This window comes from Phyllostomus hastatus, unplaced genomic scaffold, assembly GCF_019186645.2.
Source record: "Phyllostomus hastatus isolate PE091 unplaced genomic scaffold, TTU_PhHast_1.1 phas_contig_477, whole genome shotgun sequence".
Classification (NCBI taxonomy): Eukaryota; Metazoa; Chordata; class Mammalia; order Chiroptera; family Phyllostomidae; genus Phyllostomus; species Phyllostomus hastatus.
The window spans coordinates 4,850,264-4,872,409 of record NW_025333889.1 but is presented as its reverse complement, the minus strand read 5'-3'; the positions used below and the strand labels follow the sequence as shown (position 1 = coordinate 4,872,409).

Below are 22,146 nucleotides of genomic sequence, written 5' to 3'. Positions count from 1 at the left end.
TTAACTTTGAATGATATTTCCTAATAATTGAAACCTTTTTTGTTTATTTAGTCTTTTGAATTTCGTTTCTCTTGTATTCTCTTGGCTATATTTGTGGTTTGTAAATATTATATTAATTTTTATCTCACCTTTGCATATTAAACAGATATTTTCTTATTTTCTAATTTATTTATTTTATACTTACTATTTTTCTCTTTTACATTTGTTACTTATATCTTTTTGAAATTTAGGTGATTTAGTCGACTCTTTTTCTTTCTCTTTCTCTTTCTTATTACCATAGGCATGAAAGATACAAAAGTTCCTCCAATATAGTTTTTTTAAAAATTAAAAAGTTCCCTGGCTGGCATAGCTCAGTGGATTGAGTGCAGGCTGTAAACCAAAGTGTCGCAGGTTCGATTCCCAGTCAGGGCACATGCCTGGGTTGCAGGCCACGGCCCTCAGCAACCACACATTGATGTTTCTCTCTCTCTCTTTCTCTCTCCCTTCCCTCTCTAAAAATAAATAAATAAAATTAAAAAAAATTAAAAAGTTATTTATTTTTGCCATCACCATGTGCCCCCTCATGGCCTCTTTCACTGCCCCCTGCTCCCTGCCCCCGCCCACAGTGACCACACTGTCCAATACAGTTTAAACTGTGACCCTGTATCTTATTTTTTTGTTTGTTAGTGTTTAAAATAACGTCCCCATCTTTGGTGTTGCCCTTTCAACTCATCACAGACTCTTTGTTCCATTCTTGCCCGGTCACGCGCATGTTGGTGGCATGTTGGCTTTCTCTCCGATATCATTGTATGGACGTCTGAGAGAGTGTGGGTAAAACTTTGGTGTATTTATTGTGGATCTCTTTATCTTAAAAATTGCCGTTAAGTTTTATGGGAGCTTAATGTGCACTTGAGAAAGCTCTGTGTTTCCCCGTCTTTCCTCTGTGGAGCGATTCATCCGGTCGCCTCCTTTTGCAGAAGAAATGGAGGTGCAGGGACTTGCTGACGATCCCTCCGGGAGGCTGGGGCAGAGCCTGTGTTCGGGGCCAATGAATGGAGTATTGTAGCGTTTGCTCCAACGTGACCCTTCCCCAGCTGGTGCCTGTTTTGTTGAAAGGCTCCAGAGCAGGCTGCCTTAGGCCAAGCAGCTGGTTTTGTGGGTGCTGCCTTTTCCTACTGCACACAGCCTCGTACTGAGCTGCTGTCCTTGGGCTGCCCTGTGGCCTCGCCTGAAGGAGAGATGCTTTGCTGGGATGCTAGCTTCTCATGGAAACAGACCCCCAGTGGGTCCTGCCACTGGCGTTCTGTGCATGCCCAGGTGTGCCCACGTCCTGGGCTGCACATCACTTCGTCAAGGTGGGGCCCACCACACTGGCTTTTATGCAAGCTGGGTTTATCTGAGTCAGGCTTTTAAATTCTTCTATCTCCCCTTTCTTTAAGTGTGTTTTTAATAAGATTCACAGGTGTGGGTTTTGTCTTTTTAATGCAGTTTATGAATTCTGTTTTTTAATTAGGAGAATGTTTACTTAAAATCTTGGAATTGTTCTAATTGTGTAAACTGTATGATTTCTCAATTAGTAAAATTCGTTGTTTCTCTTTAACTTAAAGAATTTCTATTGGATGCTGTGTTTTTTTATTTATGTAAGTGAAATCAAATGTAACATTTTCTGCACAACCCAATTTCCTACTGTTTTATTATGTTTTCACTTACCCAACAAAAAACAGCCTGTGCTCATTTCTTTATATTTGTTCTACCTTGAAAATGTTTTTCTAAATAAAATTTTAAAAAAAGAAAAAAGAAAAAAAATGTTTTTCTTTCTTATAAAAATATTCAGAATTTTTTTTGTCATTCACTCACCTTCTGTAAGTCTTTCTTAGTCAAATCCTTTTAGTTTTGGTTTTGTATTCTGAAAACTCTTCTCTCCAGTTAAATATTTTTAAACTGCGATCATCACACTTTATGACTGTACTTTATACCCTTGCTTTTAAGACTGGGACGTGCACACCCGCGGAGACAGACTATGGCATCAGGTTATCTCGCACAGAGCCCCCGAGAAAGGTGTGAAGCTGAGCAGCCGTGATTCTATGTGGTTGGCTGTTCGCCTGGCTCAGCTGGCAGGCTCCGGTGCCCCCCACCCCAGTTCATAGGCTGGCTTGGGCCAGTCCAATGTTTTCTGTCCAGCATTCTAGAATGCAGAGACTCAATCAGTGCTGGGCCCTGGAAAGGGAGAAACAGACTCATCCTTCAGTGAACTTGTTCCCTACCCCAACCCCAACACACACACACACACACACACACACACACACACACACACACACACAGCATGCTGTCCCCACCAGGACTCCGTGGAGGACTGTTGTTATCTGAAAAAATCGGGGTCTGTTGGGAGAGAGAATGCCAAAGAGCAGTTTGGTAGGCTACAGAGGAAGAATAAAAGCTTCTCCGTCAGTACCATCATCTACAAGATGCTTGGTTATTTCACACTCCTAAGAGTGGCTAATGTTTAGGATAACTCCTTATTCAATCATGGTATTAGCAAAAACATATATTTGCTAAGTGCCAGGCACCATTCTAAATGCTTTACATATATCAACTCATTTAAATCTCACATCAACCTTATGAGATGGTACCATAATCACCCACATTCTAAAGGTGAAGAAAGCAGACAGAGAGGTGGAGTCACTTGCCCAACATCACACAGCAAGTAAATGGAGGAGTTGGATTTGAATCTAGCAGTTTGGTTCCCCTTGGCTTACGTGCCGTGCTGTATTGCTGTTGTATCGGGCTTGCAACATGAGAGATGCCTTTCTAGCTTCATATGAGGCTGGTATCTGGCAGGGGGCAAGGTATAGGAGAACACGATCTTGTCCTGTGAAGACCTCCCACTGCAGTGAATTCTCCAACACAACAAGGGTATATACATTCTGGGTCTGGTGAGCTTAATGCCATTCTTTCTCTTAAAAAAAAAAAAAGATTTATTTATTTATTTATTTTTAGAGAGGGAAGGGTGGGAGGAAGAGAGGGAGAGGAAACATCAATGTGTGGTTGCCTCTCACGCGCCCCCCCATGCGGACCTGGCCTGCAACCCAGGCATGTGCCCTGACTGGGAATCAAACCCTTGGTTCATGGGCGGGCACTCAATCCACTGAGCCACACCAGCTAGGGCCATTCTTTCTCTTTTAAAGTGTAATAATTGTGAGAAGCCATTTGCAGCTGTTGAGACACATCTCTGATTAAAATGGAAAGTTTGAAACCAGAAAAAATCTGGGAAATGGGAGATCAGAGAAAGAAAAGGAAAGATTAAAATAGGATGAAAGAATATAAAAATTAAGACAAATTTGTGTGGGAATAAATGTTTACAAAGAATAACATTGTAAATGAGAGAATTTTCTGAACTTCACATTTAAAGTAGTATATGTGAAGTAAAAAATTAAAAAGAGCAAAGAACTAGAAAAGAAAAAATTAAACCTAAAAAGTTAAGAATAACATGATATAATCCTGATAAAATAAAATTAACAGTTAAAATATTTAAAAAGATAAGATAGAAATAATACTATAAAGGTAGAAGGAAAAGAAAAATGTAGTTTTAAAAACTAAAGTGAGACAGGATCAAAAACAGGGCATCTATATACTCAGACAGAAACTGCAAGCTGGGATTGTGGTCTGGGCGGGTCTAGTTGCTGGAGGGGAGGAGGCCAAGAGCAATGGATACGACATCCGATGAGAAATGTTTTCTGCTTACCCGCAGCACTACCAGCCCGCACTGGTAAAGACGGGGCCCAGGGCTCATGGCACTTGAGTGCATCCCACAACGAGCTGGAGCCCCCTCCAAAGCCTCAGGCCCAGGCCAGCAAACACACCTTCACTTTTGGTTCTTGGAACATTCTACCTTAGCTTTTTTTTAACTTAGTTCTTTCATTATCCTTTACTATCTTCCTTCAAGGTGAAATTAGCACGTGAAAGGTAATGAAAACATGTTTTTGAGTGAATTTATTCCATCTTACCTCCTGAAGTTCTTTTTTTTTTTTTAAAGATCTTATTTATTTTTAGAGAGAAGGGGAGGGAGAGTGACAGAGAAACATCAATGTGTGGTGGCTTCTCCTGCACCCCCAACTGGGGACCCAGCCCGCAACCCAGGCATGTGCCCTGACTGGGAATCAAACCAGTGACCCTTTAGTTCGCAGGCCAGGACTCAATCCACTGAGCCACACCAACCAGGGCACCTCCTTAAGTTCTTACGGTGTTTGGTCATTACACTGTTTTTATACACATACACAAACACAGGGACACAAGGTCCACCTTTATCACCTTGCTACATCTTTGAGATTGCAACACATTATTGATCCTGAGTTGCTTATTTATTCTTTTCACTGTAATTGGTGGCAGTGGAATTGGGTGGGAAGAACAAGACCATCTACGGGGCTTGTTCTTGGACTGGGCCGTTAGAGAGAGGGTGAGGTGATGAGGGAAAGGGGAGGTGTCAAGAACGACTTCTGGGGGTCTGCCTTTGGGACTGGGTGGATGTCAGGATGGGAAAAGGCCAAGTGGTTGGTGGTGGTTAGGAATCAGGGCTGGGCTGGAGCTGGGAAGCTCTGGGGCAACTACATCTGTCTGTGATCCCTAAACTGCCTGGAAGGCTTGGACTTCACAACACCTTGGCCCCTGAAGGCGAAAATGGATCTCTGGAGGCAACAGATGGCTCACTTCCTACACAAACACAGTGTGATAACCCCGGTCTTCCACTCTCCTCTTGGGTATTGGGCAGGCTCCGGTGGCTTCCTTCACTTGGCTCAACCCAGTCCTCAGGATACTGCCTGCCCTCCCGCCAGCCTGGCATTCAGGGGCAGGGACCACGCCTAGGTTGCCCCCTGTGACTCCCCAGTGCCTCCCCAGCCCTGCACCTAGCTCTGAGCAGGTGTTGCTGAGTAAACCCTGTCACAGGACGAGGCCGGCGTTGCTCCACTCGGCATGTAGAAGCCGGGTGGGACGCCGCAAGGCTGGCGGCATCCGCCGAGGTTGAGGGTGGGCCCGGTGTAGCACTGTCGGGGAGCCCGGGGTGTGGGTGTCTGAGGAGGGAGGTGGGAGTGCTGGGATTCAGGAACAGGGGCGGGAACGTGCCCGCCGACCGCTGTCCCCGGGTCGGGAAGGAAGGCGTCTCAGAGGCCAACTAGCTCGAGTCAGAGGCTTCAGCCAGTCGCCCCCGCGAGGCGAGATCGGAGAAGCTACGGTGGACCCCCGTCGGATCCCTCGCCCCGCCGCAGCGGAACTGCAGCCGACCACCGCCCCTGCGGCGCACGTGCGGCGCGCGTCGTTCTTGGTCCCTTCCGGCCACCGTTGCTCTCTGTAGCGCCGCGGCCGTGACCCGGAAGAGCATTCTCCTTAGCAACTGCGGGACCGCGGCGGCGCCTCCCGGGAGCTACGGTGAGGCCACCCGCCCCCGCCCGGTCAGCCCCACCTTGACCCCTTTCCAGGACCGACCGGGGTCCGGCCTGTGGAACCTCCGCGGGCCTTCGTGGGGCCCCTGCGGCGGCCCTGGGCGAGCGCCCTCCGCCTCTGACATTTCTCTCCGGTCCTGGCATCGCCCCAGCCCATCCCACGCCCACCCAACTCCTGGCAGACCCGGCCTCCGAGCCCCGGCTCCTCGCCGCGGGCCCTCCCTCGTAGCCCGGCGTGGAGTGCGGGGCGCGAAGCCGGGTGCTGTGGAGAGGCTGCTTGCCGAGGCTCGGGTCACCTGTGGACGCGTTCTCACGGGGCTGACAGGGACGGGGCGTCTCAGGAGCCGTGAACAGCAGCCACTTAAGTTTATTACTTGACGTTTGCCAGCTGCCTCCCGGAGTGATGTACTTAGTCTGCTCTGTCGATCTTGGAGACCCATTTCATTGAATATTGTGTCTTTTCCCGGGGAATTAGCTTTCCAGTTTTTAGTGATGTGCAGTTAGTATTCAGTAGTTAAGATTTTGTATCTTCCTGCATTTCCACAGAAGGAACTCTCCCTTGGGACTGAGTAGGTTTAGGAAAAATGTCAAGTGAAATTCGCTACGTTGAAGAAAGCAGGGGCAGGCGTGGTTAATACATCTCTGATTTACATTTGAAAACATTTCAACACAGTCTCTTATCAAAATCCCAGCTGTTTGTTTTTCTTTCCGGAAATTGCCAATCTGAAATTCATATGGAATTACAAGGGCCTGAATGAACACCTCCCTTAACTGAGTTGGGAGGAAGAAGTGGCAAGGTTGCTGGAGAAAGACTTTATGTTAATCCAGTGATGAGGGAGCCAAGACAGGCCTATGAACTATGTTTGGAAATGACATTATTTGGGAATCAAAAGCAGGAGTTTATAGATCAATATCCATTATTCAAAAACAAGAGAATTTAATTTCAGTTCAGTGAGTATTGATTAAGCCCCTACAGTGTCGTGTGCACCTGAAAGGACACAAGGGAGAAGTGAGACTGCACGTAGTCAATGTCAGGAGAACTAGACAGTAGCATTCGTTTAAATGCAAAATAGTGAGGGGAGAGACCAGTATTAGTCTGAGCTTTCGGGAATATGTTTAGATACTATGAAGTATAGATACTATTTGTCTCTATGGATATATCATATTCATATTGGCTAGGACAGGGAATTCTAAATACTTTCTTTCCTTATCTTCTTGAGGGTTTGGGAAGTAGTCTCATGTGACATTTTGTAGTATTTATTTAGATTTCTAAGGCCACTTGATTGTAATATCTGTTTCTTTCAGTACAAATCTGTCTGGCATTTTACTGTGTTTGAGATCTAATATGATGAGGCTACTAGCTGGGGGAGGGGGCTCGGGGGGACTGTGCTGCTTAGAAATTCTTTCCTCTGCTTCTGCATACTCACTAGTCTTGTGAAATGTTGCTGTCTTCTTCCTTTGACAGGTATTTCCAGAACCCTTCCTATGTAGCAGGCTCTGTATCAGGAAATACCAAAAATAAGTGACTCAACAACTAGTAGCTCTGCTTTACCTGTGGGGTGTGTGTGTGTTTAGACTGTCCCCTTGGATACTCTGCATTTGCCTAGAGACATAGAAGGGCCAGAGAAATTTACACGGGTATACCTCTTTTTATTTTGCTTTGTTTGATTGTGCTCCACAGGTGTTGCATTTTTTACAAATGGTAGCAAGACCCTTGACCAGCAAAAAGATTAGGACTCACTTTATTGCATTACTCACTTTATTATGGTTGTCTGGAATTGAAACCAAAATATCTTTGAGGTACGCCTGTACGTGCATCCAAATTGACTTATTTTTCTCTTTAAAGAGTTGAATAGGGATTTTAGGCCCAATTGCTTTGGGTATTCGCCAGAGATTAATTTTGTGAAGAATGTACACTCTTAAGGAGACCCCTTATGAAGTTTTATTGTTTTTTTTTTTTACAGGTTTAGTGCCCATTTATTCACTTAGTCAATACATTGAGTGCTTACTTGGTACCGGGCACTGTCCTTGGCCTTGGAAATGGGGGAGAGTGAGTGCGTACAGGGTCCCTGTCCTCAGCGGATGGTGTCACATCATCCCACGAATGTAAAACTGCAACTGTGACAACTATTTGAGTCAGGGAAGTCACAAAAGTGACGTTTGCACCGAAATCTGAAGGATGCACGGGAAAGGAAGAGGGTTCTGTCACCGCAAATGGCGAGGACAGAGCCTGCGAAGTCACGGTGCAGGGGGAGGACTAGGGCTTACAGGCAGCTCGGTGTGAGAGCAGGAGGAGGGAGAGGGATCTGGTGGGAGAGGGGCTGGAGAGGTGGGCGGGAGAGTGCTGCCTTCGAGCAGGTAGAGGAGCTTCTCTTTATCTTTGGGGTAAAGAGAAACCTACGGTTTTACTTAATAACGGACTTGGGCTGCGTTACGGGTGGGGATGACACAGTCAGATTGCGTGTGAATAGCCTGCTTTGTATTCCCACTGTTCCTTACTATTTGTATCATCTTCTCGTTCCTCATTTTCTCAACCTGCTCCCTCAGCTTTATTGTCGCTGGGGAAGCCTCTCTGTCCTACCAGCGAGACACTTCACTCTTTTTTAATTGGGAGACAAGGAATTTTAGGGTTTGGGACTAGACATTAGAAATTAGTTGATAGGGAATCTTTATGCAGTAGTGTGACCTCTAGGACACTGATTTCTGTGTCTCTTGTTTTAAATTGTAATAAAAACATTAAATTTACCCTCTTAGCCATTTTGAAGTGTGCAGTTCATTGTTGCATAACAGATCTCTAGGACTTTGTCATCTTGCAAAATGAAAACTTACCTGTTGAACAACTCCCTCTTTCTCCTTCTCCGAGCTCCTGGAACTCCGCCCCCCCCCCCCCCCGCCCTTTCCACCTCTCATGATTTTGACTGCGCCAGATATCGCATGTAAGTGAAATCCCACAAGGTACGTTCGTTTTTACCTTCATACTCCTTCCCTAGAACCCTGGTATAATATCCTTCCTTTTCTCATCAGTAAATTCAAATCCTCCCAGTTTTTTTTTTTTTAATCCTCACCTGAGGATATATTTTTATTGATTTTAGAGAGAGGAACAGAGAGAGAGAAAGAAACATGGATTGTTGCCTTGCGCCGACCAGCGATGAACCTGCGACCTAGACATGCGCCCTGGTCGTGAATCAGGTTTGCAGCCTCTTGTAGGGATGATGCTCCAACCAACTGAGCCACCCCGCGAGGGCCGGCCCTCCTGCTTCTCTAAGGCCCAGGTCCTCTCCCTTGTCCTTCAGCTTGGGTTAGCAGACCCAGAGTGGAAGAGGCCTTAGAAAGTGTCTAGGGGAGCAAGGCGAGCCCTGCGGAAGTCTCAGCGATCGGCCCGTGGACGGACCTCTAGTGAGGAGAGCCAGGCTGGGACTGGGGCGCCAGGCTTCCCTCTCTCGGCGGTGCCTGCTCCGCCCCCGCCCGCTCGCTTGGGGAGGGATTCAGTGCTCCACTCCTTAGTTAGATCGGGGTGCGCGGAGGCGCGGACCCTTGTTCCCGTCCCTGTGACGTCATGCTGAGGCCCATCAGATGCAGAGGAAGTATTTGTCCACGAGTTGATTGTCTTCAGGGTGTTTCTTGCCTGAAAGGTGGCCCTGCATACAATGTGAACTTCATCTATTTTAGATCCTTGATTATATTAATCAGATTTACATTAGTCCTTCAGTTGAATCATTCTTTCACTTGTGCAAGCAGAATTAAGACTTTCTCACCACTTCCCAACGCTCTCTGTCTTGAATGTATTTGTCCATGGGATGTATATTGGATTCCCTTGCAAGTTTTGATGAAAATCTAGTGAAAAAAACTGTCAGAAATGAAAAACCTAACGCATTAAACTTTCTAGGTTAGCTGATCTATCCTGAGGTGAGGGTTTATGCTTCTTTGTGAGCTTCATTGCTGCTTAGTGTCTCTCAAAGCAGCGTATTTGTGCCACCCTTCATAGTGCGCATCTCAGACCGCCTGTGGGTCAGCTGATTTTGGGCACTGGACTGGAAGTGATTTTGACATGGCTCAGTATTTCTAAGGCAAAAACAAAAGTGTAACAAAGCATTTTCTCATGTGAGGAGGATTTTTAACTTTTATTTGTAGTTTCCCCATGTATCCCACCCAGACTTTGCTTTTCTGTAATGTATTACCAGCCTTATAGAATCTAACTTTTAGAATATCCTCTTAAAGGTAACCTTCAGAGAGTTTCTTTTTTTTTTGTTTTTGTTTTTGTTTTATATGGGTGGTTGCTGTGGGAGGTCAAGTTCATTCCTCACTGGAATACCACCGAGCACACGTGCAGATCACACTGTGAGCCCGGAACGGGCCCGCGGGTCCCTCGGAGGCTGGGCCGTTGCCGGCGATGCCAGGGAGGCTTGGCGCGAGTCCCTGTTGTCCTTATCAGACCGAGTGCGGTGGCGGAACTGCACAAAGCGCCCCTCTGTGCCCTGTGACAGGAGATAGATCTGACAACGGGGGCTTTTCAGATAGCATTTTACTTGGGGCCAGAGCGAGAACTCGATGCCCAAGAACTTGGTGCCCCAGAGTTGCAATTACGTGATTAACTCTTACGTTGAGGCTAGAACCGGTCAAGTTCAGTCCCGTTAGTCCAAAAACACTACCTTTCCCCCGCCGCCCAATATTTAAGATTATGGTGTGTTGTGGGGATTATTATTTATGGATCACCTTGTATGTCAACTAACCCCCATGCATTGTGTCATTTTATAGCCAATATTTGTCCAGTGAGAGACATGATTTGACTCCTTCATTGAGAAAACTGAGTCATAGGAAGTGTTAGGACCCGTGGAGGTAGGGCCCCGTGCCTGTCTGATGCCAAAGCCCGCACCGCTCCCTTCACGGGGCCCCGGGTTCTGATTTCAGCATGTCCCACTGGTCGGGAGGATGTCAGTGGAAAGACTGCAGCAATGGTAAAGAGAAGGGCAAGCACAGGAGTAGGCTGATGTAGTAGGAAGCTACCTGTTCCTTGTGGCTTGGAAAAAACCCTTCCAATGGAGGAAAGTAATTGCGGTATGCTTTGGTATGCTTGAGAGCTCGGGTGCCGGAGCCAGGAGGAGGCAGGAAGTCACACAGTTCTGATGGAAGAGCTCCACCGTTTAGTTTCCCCTGTGGGCTTCCCCTGTGGGCTTCCCGGAGTGGAATTGGATGGTTTCTCCTGCTAGGCTTTAGGGGTGGCGGGGTGGGGGGGGAGGTTTGGGGTGACTGTAGACGCTGCGGGATTCAGAGAGAAGCCCCAGAGAAGCCCCAGACATTTCCGCAGAACCTCGCCCCATTTAAAGAGTGTTTCTCCTCCGGGGAGGTGGTGGCCCCCCCGTCTCTCTCTGCTGGGGTCAGCTTCAGCCCGTGAGTGGTCGAGGGTCAGGGTCGGCGAGGGCTCCGCACCCCAGCTCTGTCGGGAGCAGGAGGGTAGCACGTTGGCCTTTTTGTCCATCCTCGAGTCACATCGACAGTTCACATAGTTTGTTGTTCTTCCTCAGCTATTTTCAGTTTTTTTAACGAAAACATGTTTGTGTTTTTCAGAAATCTTTTGCTTCTATGAGACATTTACTTTATTATTTACTGAATTTTGCTAGTTCAAATCAGTCTTTTCTTAATACTTTGGAAGTGAGGGTACCCCATGAATTTTATGACAAAATGCACATTGTTAACAAAGAATAATTTTAAATGAAAGAGCGAGGGCCCAGTTTGTATTGTGAAGGATTATTAACTGTTGGTTGAGCCCATATTTGTTAAAAGCCGATTTGTTGAGGTCTAGTTGACCTACTACATATAGCCTACTGTAGGTCTACAGTTGACCTACTGTGCATGTTTAAGGTGTACAAGTGGTTAGTTAAGTTTGGCACACATGCGGACTCGTGAGACCATCATCACGACCAGGAGGGCGAACATAACCCCCAAAGCTTTCCTCATATCCTGGCTCCTTGGCCCCCCTTCCAGACATCCACTGATCTTTCTCTTGTTACACATTAATTTTCATTTCCTAGAATTTTATATAAATGGAACTGTACAGTATGTAGTTGTGCTTATTTCACTCAAATTAATTACTTTTAGATTCGTCATGTTTTTAGTGTATTAGTAGTTGATTCCCCTTTAATTCTGAGGAATATTCCCCTAAATAGTCCTCTGTATGGATGTACCAGTTTATTAACACATTCGCCTGTTGCTGGAAATATTGTTTCCAGATCTGGTAACAAATAAGACTACTATGATACTTGTTACAGTTTTTGTGTGGACATAATAGTTTTATTTCTTTTGGCTACATCAATACCTAGGAATAGAATGGCTAGATCACATGGTAGGTGTATGTGTACCTTCTAAAGAAACTGTCCAGCTTTCTCAAAGTGGATGTACCATTTTGCATTCCCACCAGTTCCTCCAGATCCCTGTCCACACTTGGTATAGTCAGTCTTTTAGATTGCAGATGTTCTAATTTGTAGTGGTGCCTGACTGTGGTTTTAATTTGCATTTATTTCTCCAGCAGTTAGTGATGCTCAGCATCTTTGCATGAACATATTTGCTGTTCATATAGCTGCTTTGGTGAAGTGCCTGTTCAAGTTTTTGGTCAATTTTTAATTGGGTTCTGTGTTTTCATATTACTGAGTTTTAGAAGTTCTTTGTATATTCTGGATGTAAGTCATTTTTCAGACATGAGATTTGCAAATATTTCCTTCCACTCTTTCCATTCTCTTAATGGTGTCTTTTGAAGAGAGAAGTTCTTAATTTTGATAAAGGCCAATTGATAATTTTTTCTTTTATGAATTGTGTTTTTGTTGCTTTATTTAAGAAATCTTTGCCTAAGTCAATATCACAAAGATATTCTCCTACATTCTAGATGTTTCAGTTTTTACTTTTAGATCTATGATCCACTTTGAGTTAATTTTTATGTATAGGGTAAAGTATTGATCAAATTTCATTTCTTTCTTTTATTTATATATGGAGTACCAGTTGTTCCCGAACTATTTGATAAAAAGACCATTCCTTCACTAAATTACCTTGTACCTAGGTTAAAAGTCCATTTCTATATGTGTGGTTTTATTTTGGACTCTCTTTCCTGTTTCATTATTGATCTGTTTGTCTTGATGCCAGTACTGCACTGACTTGATTACTACAGTTTTATAAGACTTGAAGTCAGATAGTGTAAGTCCTTCAACTTTGCTGTTTTTTTTTTTCTCAGATTTTGGATCTTCGAAGTCCTTTCATTTCTTTCTTCCTCCCCGCCCCCGTCCCTCCCTCCGTTTCTTTCTTTTTAAAGATTTTATTTATTTCTAGAGAGACGGGAAGGGAGGGGGGGAGAGAAACAGCAGTGTGTGGTTGTGGTTGCCTCTTGCGTGCCCCCCACTGCGCCCTGACTGGGGACGGAACCCGGTGAGCCTTTGGTTTGCAGGCTGGTGGTCAGCCCGCTGAGCCACGCCAGCCAGGGCTTACAGTTGTGGTCTTTTATTAAATACCGAGAAGTTACAAAATAATGGATGCGAAATAGGGGTGAGGTATGCAGAATAACAGGGCAGCGGATGCTTCCGTGCCCAAACACCTAGTTTAAGGGCAAGTTATCAGCGCCTTTGACGTTCCCTGCGATCCGTTCCTAATCCTGCCTCTTCCCCCTTCTGAGTAACCTGAACTTTGTATTTTCTTCATGCTTGAACCCCATCCTTTATATCCTTAAGGTGTTCAATTTTGTATGTTTTTGAAATCTGTAAAATGGAATCACAGTGCTAGTGTTTTTCAGTAATATTTGAACTTGCATCTTACATATCAAACAGCTGGCGGCCTTAGAAAATTGGAAGTGGAAATGTAGAGGAAGCCCTGTTACGTGGTCTGTCCTTCAGGCCGGGTACAGATGGTTTCCTCCAGCACGTCCTCAGTGCTTGGTCCAGTCTGTACTGTCTCAGAGACACTGCTCCACTCTCCCAGGAAGAAGGTGGTTTTGCAACCTCTGTTCTGTCTGGGACGTGTTCTTGATAGTTAGATATGGAGAGTAAAGCATACTTCATTCTTTCTAAATTTCTTTTAAGGCACTACCGTCTGAGGTAATACAGAAGACATGTTCCCCGGGCTGGTATGGCTCAGTGGGCTGAGTGTGGGCTGGCGAGCCACAGGGTCTCCAGTTCTGTGCCCAGTCCGGGCACGTGCCTGGGTTGCAGGCCAGGTCCCGGGTAGGGGGCACCTAAGAGGCAACCACACAGTGATGTTTCTCTCCCTCTCTTTCTCTCTCCCTCCCTCTCTCTCTAAAAATAAATAAATAAAATCTTAAAAAAAAAAGAAGACATGTAGGTGGGCTTGTCAGGAGTACAGTTGCTGTGAGAATCATCACTTTGGATTTCTTTATTCTGGACTAAGGAATCGTGCCTGTATGAATATAGGTTTTATGCTTAAGGTGCATGTGTAGGCAGCAGGTTGACCACTTGCAGTGTGAAGTTTTAAAACACCCCTAAGGCTGTGAGCTTGATGGGGGAGCCAGTGCCCCGCACTCTGCTCCTCTGCTCGGAATCCACGCTGGGGAATGGCGGCTCCGGGAGGGAAGTAGAGGCTTCGAAATCTCCCTGTTGCCTCTGGGCCTCGGGTCTGTTTGGTCCCCATGAGAAGCAGGGATTCTGGCGTCGCTGTCTTGAGTTCTTCTCTCTTAGAAGCGGCGAGGGGAAGGAAGGTCTCAGGTCTGTCATAGTTGCGTTTCAATATTTTTGGAACTATTTTGGTTCATTGTTGAGTGCCCTATTTCTTACTGTCTACCTGAAGTCATTAACTGTTAAATCCATGGTGATGCCCTGGTGGGTAGTAGAGATGTTTATCAGGGAAATGTGGACTTTAAAAAAGTTGCAAACCCCGGACGCACCATCGTGCAAACTCACTGACAGCGAAAGGCGTGGATGCGGAGCATGACTCACTCACAGAGAGGAAGGCCGCCGCCAGTCGCTCTGGGTAGGACTCGCTCGGGTCCCCCCAGTCCAGGGCACCGAGCTGACGGGCCAGACCCGGGGTCGGCGGGTTGGCACAGGCGTCATTCTAAAGTTCCCCCATCTTTCCACCTGTGGTCTGGGTTTAGTCTTAGTCATTATCGGTTTAGAATTTCTGTCCTGCATTCCTTCAGATGCTCCGAGTAATGCTAGAAGTTTCTCTGTGACTTTGCTGGGACAGTATAACTGCGTGTAACTTTGCATGTCCTCCCCTGGGAGTGTTCTGCAAGGCCCCACGGGGACCTCGTGTTGTAGGCAGGGGTGTGGTCTCGGCCAGGCCGTGCCTCACTTGGGGCTGAGTGAGTCTGAAGGTAGTCAATTCCAGACGATCTCAGCTGCAGCCCTGAGAGTGGGCACTGGTGTAGCCATGCCTTTCCGAGAAGAAAGCGGTAAGATCCCAGACACACTGTATCTGATAGCAAGGACGACCAGTTAATGAAATCGATGTTACAATAGCTAGTGTCTCCTACAGTGGCTTTTTCAGCGCTGCTGAAGAACTGCCCCTGAATCACTTCGGGAAAGATAATATTATTTCATCCTGTCGTTGCCCAGTGTGCTGATCAGGTCAGATGTTTCACTGTGACTGCTCATATGTTGGCCCAAAGGAGTACAGTGGAAAAAAGGAAAGAAAAAGAGACTCATAAAACTTCCTCTCATGAAGCTTACAGTCTATTTACAGCTGTTTAATTTGTATAATCAAATAATTGTACTGATTGATGTTTAATTTCAAACTGAAACTTCTACCCTGGAGTGGGAGGGTGTATGACACACTCATACACCCTCATTTATTTTGTTTTAAATCCCTTTTTTTAATAAGATACTTTCCCTTGCCATTTGGAGCTGAGCATGAATTCTGACATCACTGGGTGCCTTCCTGTGCTTCTTCAGACTCTTGATTCCCATTAAAAACTGAAATTTTTATTTAGTTCCCATTGTTTTACATTGCACAGGTTTCTGTCCCTTCCCTGTGTTGGGTAAAGAGAGATTTCTTCTTGTCTCTAAAGGTTCTTGTGTTTCACCGGAGCCTGTTACTTGCTGTGTCTAGTGTTTGTCTCCAGGGTCTTCCTGAAGAGAGGAGACAGGACACGTGGCAGTGGCTTGAAAGTACCAACTGGCATGAAAGTCTTTAAATCACAAGAAGTAATCTTACTTGTTCCAATTTAGTAATTCTGTAGATGACTTTAATTGGAGTAATAAAACATGGGAGAGAAACATGAGATTAAAGTTAAAATAAATCCTAGGCAAAGTGCACATTAGAGGTGAAGCTGTTTGTTGAAAAATGAAGCAGTTTTCACCTCAGCGTTTTGGGGCCTTATCTTGGTAGCCGAACTTGCACTTGGGAAGACCTCTCCGGGTTTTGGGTTTGTATGCTGCCTCTCTGCGGAACGTGTGTTTGTTGTGGTCGGACCAGAACCCGATGCCTCAGTGACACAGACGATTCGGTCTGTGTTGGGCAGGAGGTGGCACCTAGGTGCGCCCTAACAGTATCCTTCATGTGCGTCCTGCCTGACCGATGTGCTCCTGCGTGTTCTCCAGATGTGACGATATTTACCTGCAGCGTTCGGATACATTTCGTAATAGGCACCGAGATTTTAGAGTGTTATATGAATTTATAAAATAATTTTAATAGGCAGGGGAAAGATAGTTCAATTGTTTTGAAGGGTCTTCTTAAATTTTAGAATATGGGGAAATATTTTAGTATTTTGAGCACTGCTATTGTTAGTTTTTAAAATTAGAGTTAAGAAACATATAGAGGTTTTTCATTCTTTTTCATCAGTGTCAAGGTATATTGTCAAGTTTTATCTTTTAACTTCCATTGTGATACTAGGCCATAGTCATCACCATGTTATCAAATTTATTTATTCAGCGTCTGCTTTGTAGGGCACTGTGTATAAATAGGCATAAGGCATAGTCCCTCTCCTCAAGAATTTACAGTGGAGGAGTAACCGAGCATCCGTGTTAGTTGCTTCCCCCAGGAAACGTCTCCTGGGCGCCCCGCCGGCTGGGCGCTGGGGACACGGCGATGGACCACACCGACGAGGCCCCGCCCTCTGGGAGCTCACGTGCTAGGGTCTCAACTACTTCATGCCGAACGGTGAAATTGCTCAGGACTTGGCGAGGGAAGTAGCCCTTGTTCTGTTTGGTTGGGAAGGGTGGTAGTGAGGGGTGGGACGTGAGCTGGACAGGAAGTAGGGCTCTCATTTCCCAGGGTCTGTTCTGTGGAGCCTGCCGTAAGGAAGGGGCGCTGTGGGCAAACAGATGTGGAAAACGTGCTATACCACGGGGTTGCAGAGAAGGGACCCCAAGAGCTAGAGAGATTAAGTGAGGTTCACAGAGGGGAAGGCCATGAGGTTTGAGCTGTCCTGTAACGGGTATAATTTTAAGTGTGAGGTTGGAGTGGAGGGCGAGGGAATTGTGTGAGCTGGGGGAGAACCGGTCCAAATGGGCCCATGCCCACCCTCCCCTCGTGGAGGCTGTCATTTGTCCCCCGCCCACCTTCGTGACTCTTCCTTCCCGGCAGCATCGGGGCACACTCGGCTTCCCCTTGAATGGAAATAATAGCAACAGCAACTACCAGAAACTCAGCCTTTTGATTTCACTTCTCCCTCTTCATAGCCAAAGTCACAGAAGAGTTGACAGCTCATCAGCCAGTTTCTTTCTCCTCAGCTTCTTTCTCTCTGGTGGCTGCTCCCACTGCTTTCACCGAAGCAGCTGTCACCGAACTCCCTGCGACACCCGTGCTGCTGAGTCTGATCAACACTCAGTTTTTTATTTCACTTCTCTTATTCTCCCCTGGCTTCTTGAAACCTTGATTTTCCTGACAACACACCCCCAAGCTTCTCTTATGTGCATATAGCCTTCTAAGGCCACCCCTCCTTCGTCTTTGCCGTTGGGACGTTCTTCCCCCTGGGTACTGGGCTCTGTCAGGTCTCCGTCCTGGGCTCCTGCCCTTCCTCACGTCACCCGCCCTCCCTCGGCCGCCCTCATCTGCGTGCACGTCTTCAGTCACTCCCCGTCCTCCCCGGACACCCAGGTCTGACCTTCGCCCGGACGTTCGCAGGGCTCCGGACTGTGTGTCCAGCTGCCTGTGTGACATCATCTGCTGGTGGCGCAAAGTGACCTCACACTCGGCCTGTCCGGGGCTGGCCCGGTGATCTCTCTGTCTGCCCCAGCCAATAATCCTGTTCTGGCGAATGTCACAATCACGCGTCCGATCGTGCGAGCCAGAGGACACGGGGGCGGGGGGGGCCCTTGGTCATCCTTTCCCCCTCCTTTAGAGTCCAGCCCCTCACCAAAATGTGTTCATTTGGGTTCCTAAACATTTCTTGCTGAGTGTTTCTTGATTTTAATGTAATCATTTTTTGCATGGACTGCCCAAGTGCCCTCCTCCCTGGAGGCCCCACTCATTCTTTTCCCCGGCCTCCGGCCCGTTTTCTCCCCTGCCCTGGAGGGGTCTGAATATCCCTCTGACCTGGTCCCTCTCCCTATTGAAGTGCTTAGTGCTTCCCCGTCGTCTGTAAGATAAAAACCCCACAGTTCTCAGCTTGCCCTGCGAGGTCCAGCATGGTGCTGCCCGTGCTCTCCCTCCCGCCTGCGCTTGCCCTGCTTGCCTCTCTGCCCTCCCTCTACGCTGTCACTGCAGTGTGTTCCCTGAGCGTGGCACATGCCCTCCCACTGCCCAGGGTGGAAGTTCCAGTTTGACATTACACATCGGTCAGTGTACTTGTTTGATTACACAAATCACACAGCTGTAAATAGACTATAAACTTCCTGAGAGGAGGTTTTGTGAGTCTCTTTTCTTTCCCGTTTTCCGTTGTATTCCTTTGGGCCAAGCATAGTACCTGGGCCAGTGCAGGAGCTCAGTATGTTTTTGTTTCGTGAGCGAACAGGTGGATGGTTCCGTCAGAATAGTAAGGCGTGAAAGAGCGTGTGAAAGAGAAAGTGACATGAAAGTAACAGACAGATGCCGAAGGACCTTTGAGGCGGCGGCGCGAGACTGAAGCAGGGTGAGGACAGAGTCAGAGCCGCAGGGCGGGGAGGGTGAACTGGCTGTGCGGCTGGGGCTTTAGCAGAAATTCCAGAAGAAACTAAGGGACTTATTCACACGTGCTCTGCAAACTGGAGAGCGCAGACCTGAACTCTGAACTCTGAACCGAAGACGTGCTCCGAGGCAGGGGCGGGGAGCGGGGTTTGTGCAGGGTGTGAGCTGCGAGGAGCTGGTCATTACAGAGAAGGGTTCCCAGGTTATAAACTTACATTACTCATCTTCTGATTGGTGGGGCGACTGACCTTTCAGTGGTAAGAAAAATAGGTAACTTGTGATTAAGCATTTTATCAACGTCCTGGTTTGGTTCTGGCTGACGGAACAAAGGCTTTCGGTAGAGCAGTTCCAGCGTGGGGGTGCTGCTTATCGACCACTGGGGGACAACTTATCGAGCGGTGCGGTCAGTGCAGGGAGGCCATTTACCCTGCAGGCACTGTGGAGCTCAAAAGAGCAAAGGCGTGCCCTGTGTGCAGCCTGAGAGTTTAAACTACACAGTGTCCAAGCGTTGGGCCACCAGTTACGGTGTTCAAGTTCTTGTAAGTTCTAATTTCCCCCCTTTCATCACACTTTACAAAATATGTTGGCGTTGATGAATCCGTGTTCCTTTTTTTTTTTTTTGAGTCCCATTGTCAATTGCCAGAGTGGCATGGGCTCCCTGCTCTGGGTCGCTCTTGTCCAGTGGTGGAGAAAAATGGGACCAAAGATCAATAGACGTTTTAGCCCTGGTGGCCAAAGTCTGTGAAAGTTGGATTACTGGGATGCAGGAGATTGAAAGTGGCGGAAGATAGGAGACTTTAAGCTGATAGTTGAATCACAGGGCACGTCTACTTACTCAGGAGTGTAGGAGTTGAAGTGGGGCGGTTGCCTCAAGGCCACGTGGCAGGCCCTCCTGGGCCGTGGGGGCCCACCGGCAGCCGTCGTGCCCCATGCAGTGGCGTCCTCCACCCGTGGGGCTGAGGAAGCACACCTGCTGCGTCTCTGTGCCTCTTAGGGGCAGAGAGAGAGAAGGGCAGGTTACAGTGGGGACGTCCTAGCACTGCTGCCTGTGTCGGTTGTTCTTCCGAGCGGTAGCATGTTCTGCCTCGTTCCACGGTAGGGTCTGCAGAAGAGGCTTTCAGGAGCTCGAACGAGGGCTGGGAGAGGGAGGAAAAAGGAAGGAGCCGATCGCAGCAGTAGCCTGCAGTAGGACCCAAGAACCCTTGCGGTTGTCCTTTCGTTCTGGGTTTGGGGAAGCGAATAGACCCCACATCCGGAGGGGCCAGGGTTTAGGTAAGAAGATGCCCTAACAATTGTATGGAAGGCTGGCAGAATTGGAGCCTCTCTTCAGTGACCTCGTGTCGCTTTCGAGCCGGAACACGTGGTGAGTGGAGGCTGCCGGGCCTGCTCGGAGGGAGCGCATGGGGAGGCAGGTTGTCTGTGTGCTGAAGTGGGCAGGCGATACGGTGTTTGCGAGATCGCCGTAAGAACTTGAGAAAAATAAGCAGGGCTTTCAGTGCCCCCCGGGGGTAAGACAGGCCAGGTATCTTGTTGTTTTCCCACGTGCAAACCAGTGAATGCTGACTTTCTGAGTCAGGCGGCATCCTGAGGTCTACGGCAGGGAAAAAACAGGTCTCAGGAGGAGGGAAAGAGACAGGAGGGTATGGGGTCAGGCCTACAGGGTGATTAAAGAGAAGGGTTGCTAAGGGGGACAAAAACGGGATGCTGAGATAAACCTGACGAGTGTGACAGAAAGGAACCTCCTCGCAGGGTGACCTGGTCGTAAATTCCTGACCGGGCCGGCATTGCTGGGTGGTCGCACCTCAGGCCTGTAACTTCCGCAGGAAAGGTTTGCCTGTGCCTTAAACAAGCCTTGTCCGCCATTCCGGTGCCCGTAGGACAACACATCTCCGAGACCCTCTTTTCCAGGCCCCCGGGAAGCACAGCCACCCCCGGGAGAGCACGGGGTCTTGATGGCCGTCCGGACCCTGCCCGTGCCCCGCCTCCCCCTCCTCTGGAGCATCTGACTTCTTGCTTCCTGGCAGTGTCATCGGTCTGACTCCCACTCTTGTAAAAATGACTCCCATTTGGAGACTAAGGGAATAAATAAACTTACATCCTTCGCTTTCTGGGGCAACTGAACTTTCAGTGTTAATGATACTGGACTCGGGTCCAGCTGCCCGCCGCTGGTGGGTGGAAAGACGTTCAAGTGCGGGCGGGCGGCCTGCGAAGAGGGCGGACTCCCGTCCGAAAGACCACCCTAGCCCCTGGGCGCCGGCGGGGGCTTCATTCGGAGGCGGCGGGAAAGCGGAACAGAGAAATTGAGGGTGGGCGTTGAAAGTCTTTTTATGTGTAAGTCATCGTGGTCTGTCTCGACGAAAGCGTGGTCTGTCAGAACTGCTCAAGCAGACGTCTGGTTTTCATGGTTGAAAGTCAGCAAGTGCCCTGCAGCTGGAGTGTCCCATTGTTGCCGTAAGCTGCCTTTGAAGTGAATTCTTGGAACTCGTACACAAGTCACAAATATGCTATTTATCTATGGGTTACATGTTAGTCAACAATTCGCCTTTTATGAAAAACACTTTTTTTTAAAGATTTTAAAAATTTATTTATTTTTAGAGAGGGAAGGGAGGGAGAAAGAGAGAGAGAGAGAAACATCAATGTGCGGTTGCTGGGGGCTGTGGCCTGCAACCCAGGCATGAGCCCTGACTGGGAATCGAACCTGCAACACTTTGGTTCGCAGCCCGCGCTCAATCCACTGAGCTACGCCAGCCAGGGCAAAAAACACTTTTAACAGACACAGTATTAAAGGAATGGAGGAGCACCCTGGCCGGTGTGGCTCAGGTGGTTGGGTGTCATCCTGCAAAGCAAAGGTCGCCAGGTTCGACTCCTGGTCAGGACACTGGCTGGGTTGCGGGCTCAGTCCCCAGTCAGAGTAGGTGCAAGAGGCAACCAATTGACATTTCTCTCTCTCTCCCCCCTTCCCTTCCCCGCCCTCTAAAAATAAATAAATAAAATCTTAATGGAGGAGTGGGTCACGGCAAGAACAAGGGGTAACATACGATTACACCTTTATCAATGTCCTAGTTTCCACTCAGACTCACGGAACGGCGGTCTGGGTTGAGCGGTTCCAGGACAGAGGGTACGCTTTATCACACAGCACACGGCGGCCAGGGGGGCCGTCCCCCCCGCCGGCAGTGTAGGACTTCAAAAGAGCAAAGTGATTCCTTATACCCAGCTTTAGAGTCTAAACTGCAGAATGCCCGAATGTTGGGCCACGAGCTATGGTATTAAAATTCTTACAAGTCCTTGAGTGCTAGGTACAAAGGAGGAGAGACGTGACACAGGAGAAGCTGTCAGCTGTTAGTTTAGGACGGAGCCGGTGCGGACCACCAGCAGCAGAGGAGTGACGGAAGGACTCATGTTGTGTGGGGTGCAGAGCGGAAATGATGGGATGTGGCTGATGGTAGCATGTGGGTCGAGGTGACAGAATTTCAGTGCTTCATCATTTCTCTCAAATTCACTTCATTTTCCCTCGGTAATATTTTGTTCAGCAGCTGTGATCTGGCATCAGAAAGATTTTCAGAATATTGACTTCACTGAATTATCAGAAATACAATTTTCTGACACACCATTCTATAGACCACAGATTGGTGGGTTAGGGACCTGCTCCTGGTCCCTTCAGAACTGGTCACTTGGGTCAAAAGTTGCTTGTTGT

The 22,146-nt window shown here is 47.7% G+C and overlaps 1 protein-coding gene across 4 annotated transcripts in view; it reads left to right on the top strand.

Annotated features, from left to right (window-relative positions):
* The first annotated feature begins 5,072 nt into the window (after nucleotides 1-5,072).
* The window catches only part of DIS3L2 (DIS3 like 3'-5' exoribonuclease 2), a 269,396-nt gene continuing 252,322 nt past the window's right edge, over nucleotides 5,073-22,146 (top strand). The window contains exon 1 of one of the 4 annotated variants that reach the window (XM_045845838.1): nucleotides 5,073-5,400. Coding sequence is in view for 1 of the 4 variants with exons in the window: in XM_045845837.1 (XP_045701793.1) it covers nucleotides 14,778-14,799 (22 nt within the window). In the remaining 3 variants the exon portion in view is untranslated. Of the gene's footprint in view, nucleotides 5,401-8,353; nucleotides 8,370-14,768; nucleotides 14,800-22,146 lie in introns of those variants that run through there. The other 3 variants (XM_045845836.1, XM_045845839.1, XM_045845837.1) reach the window with 3 other exon arrangements.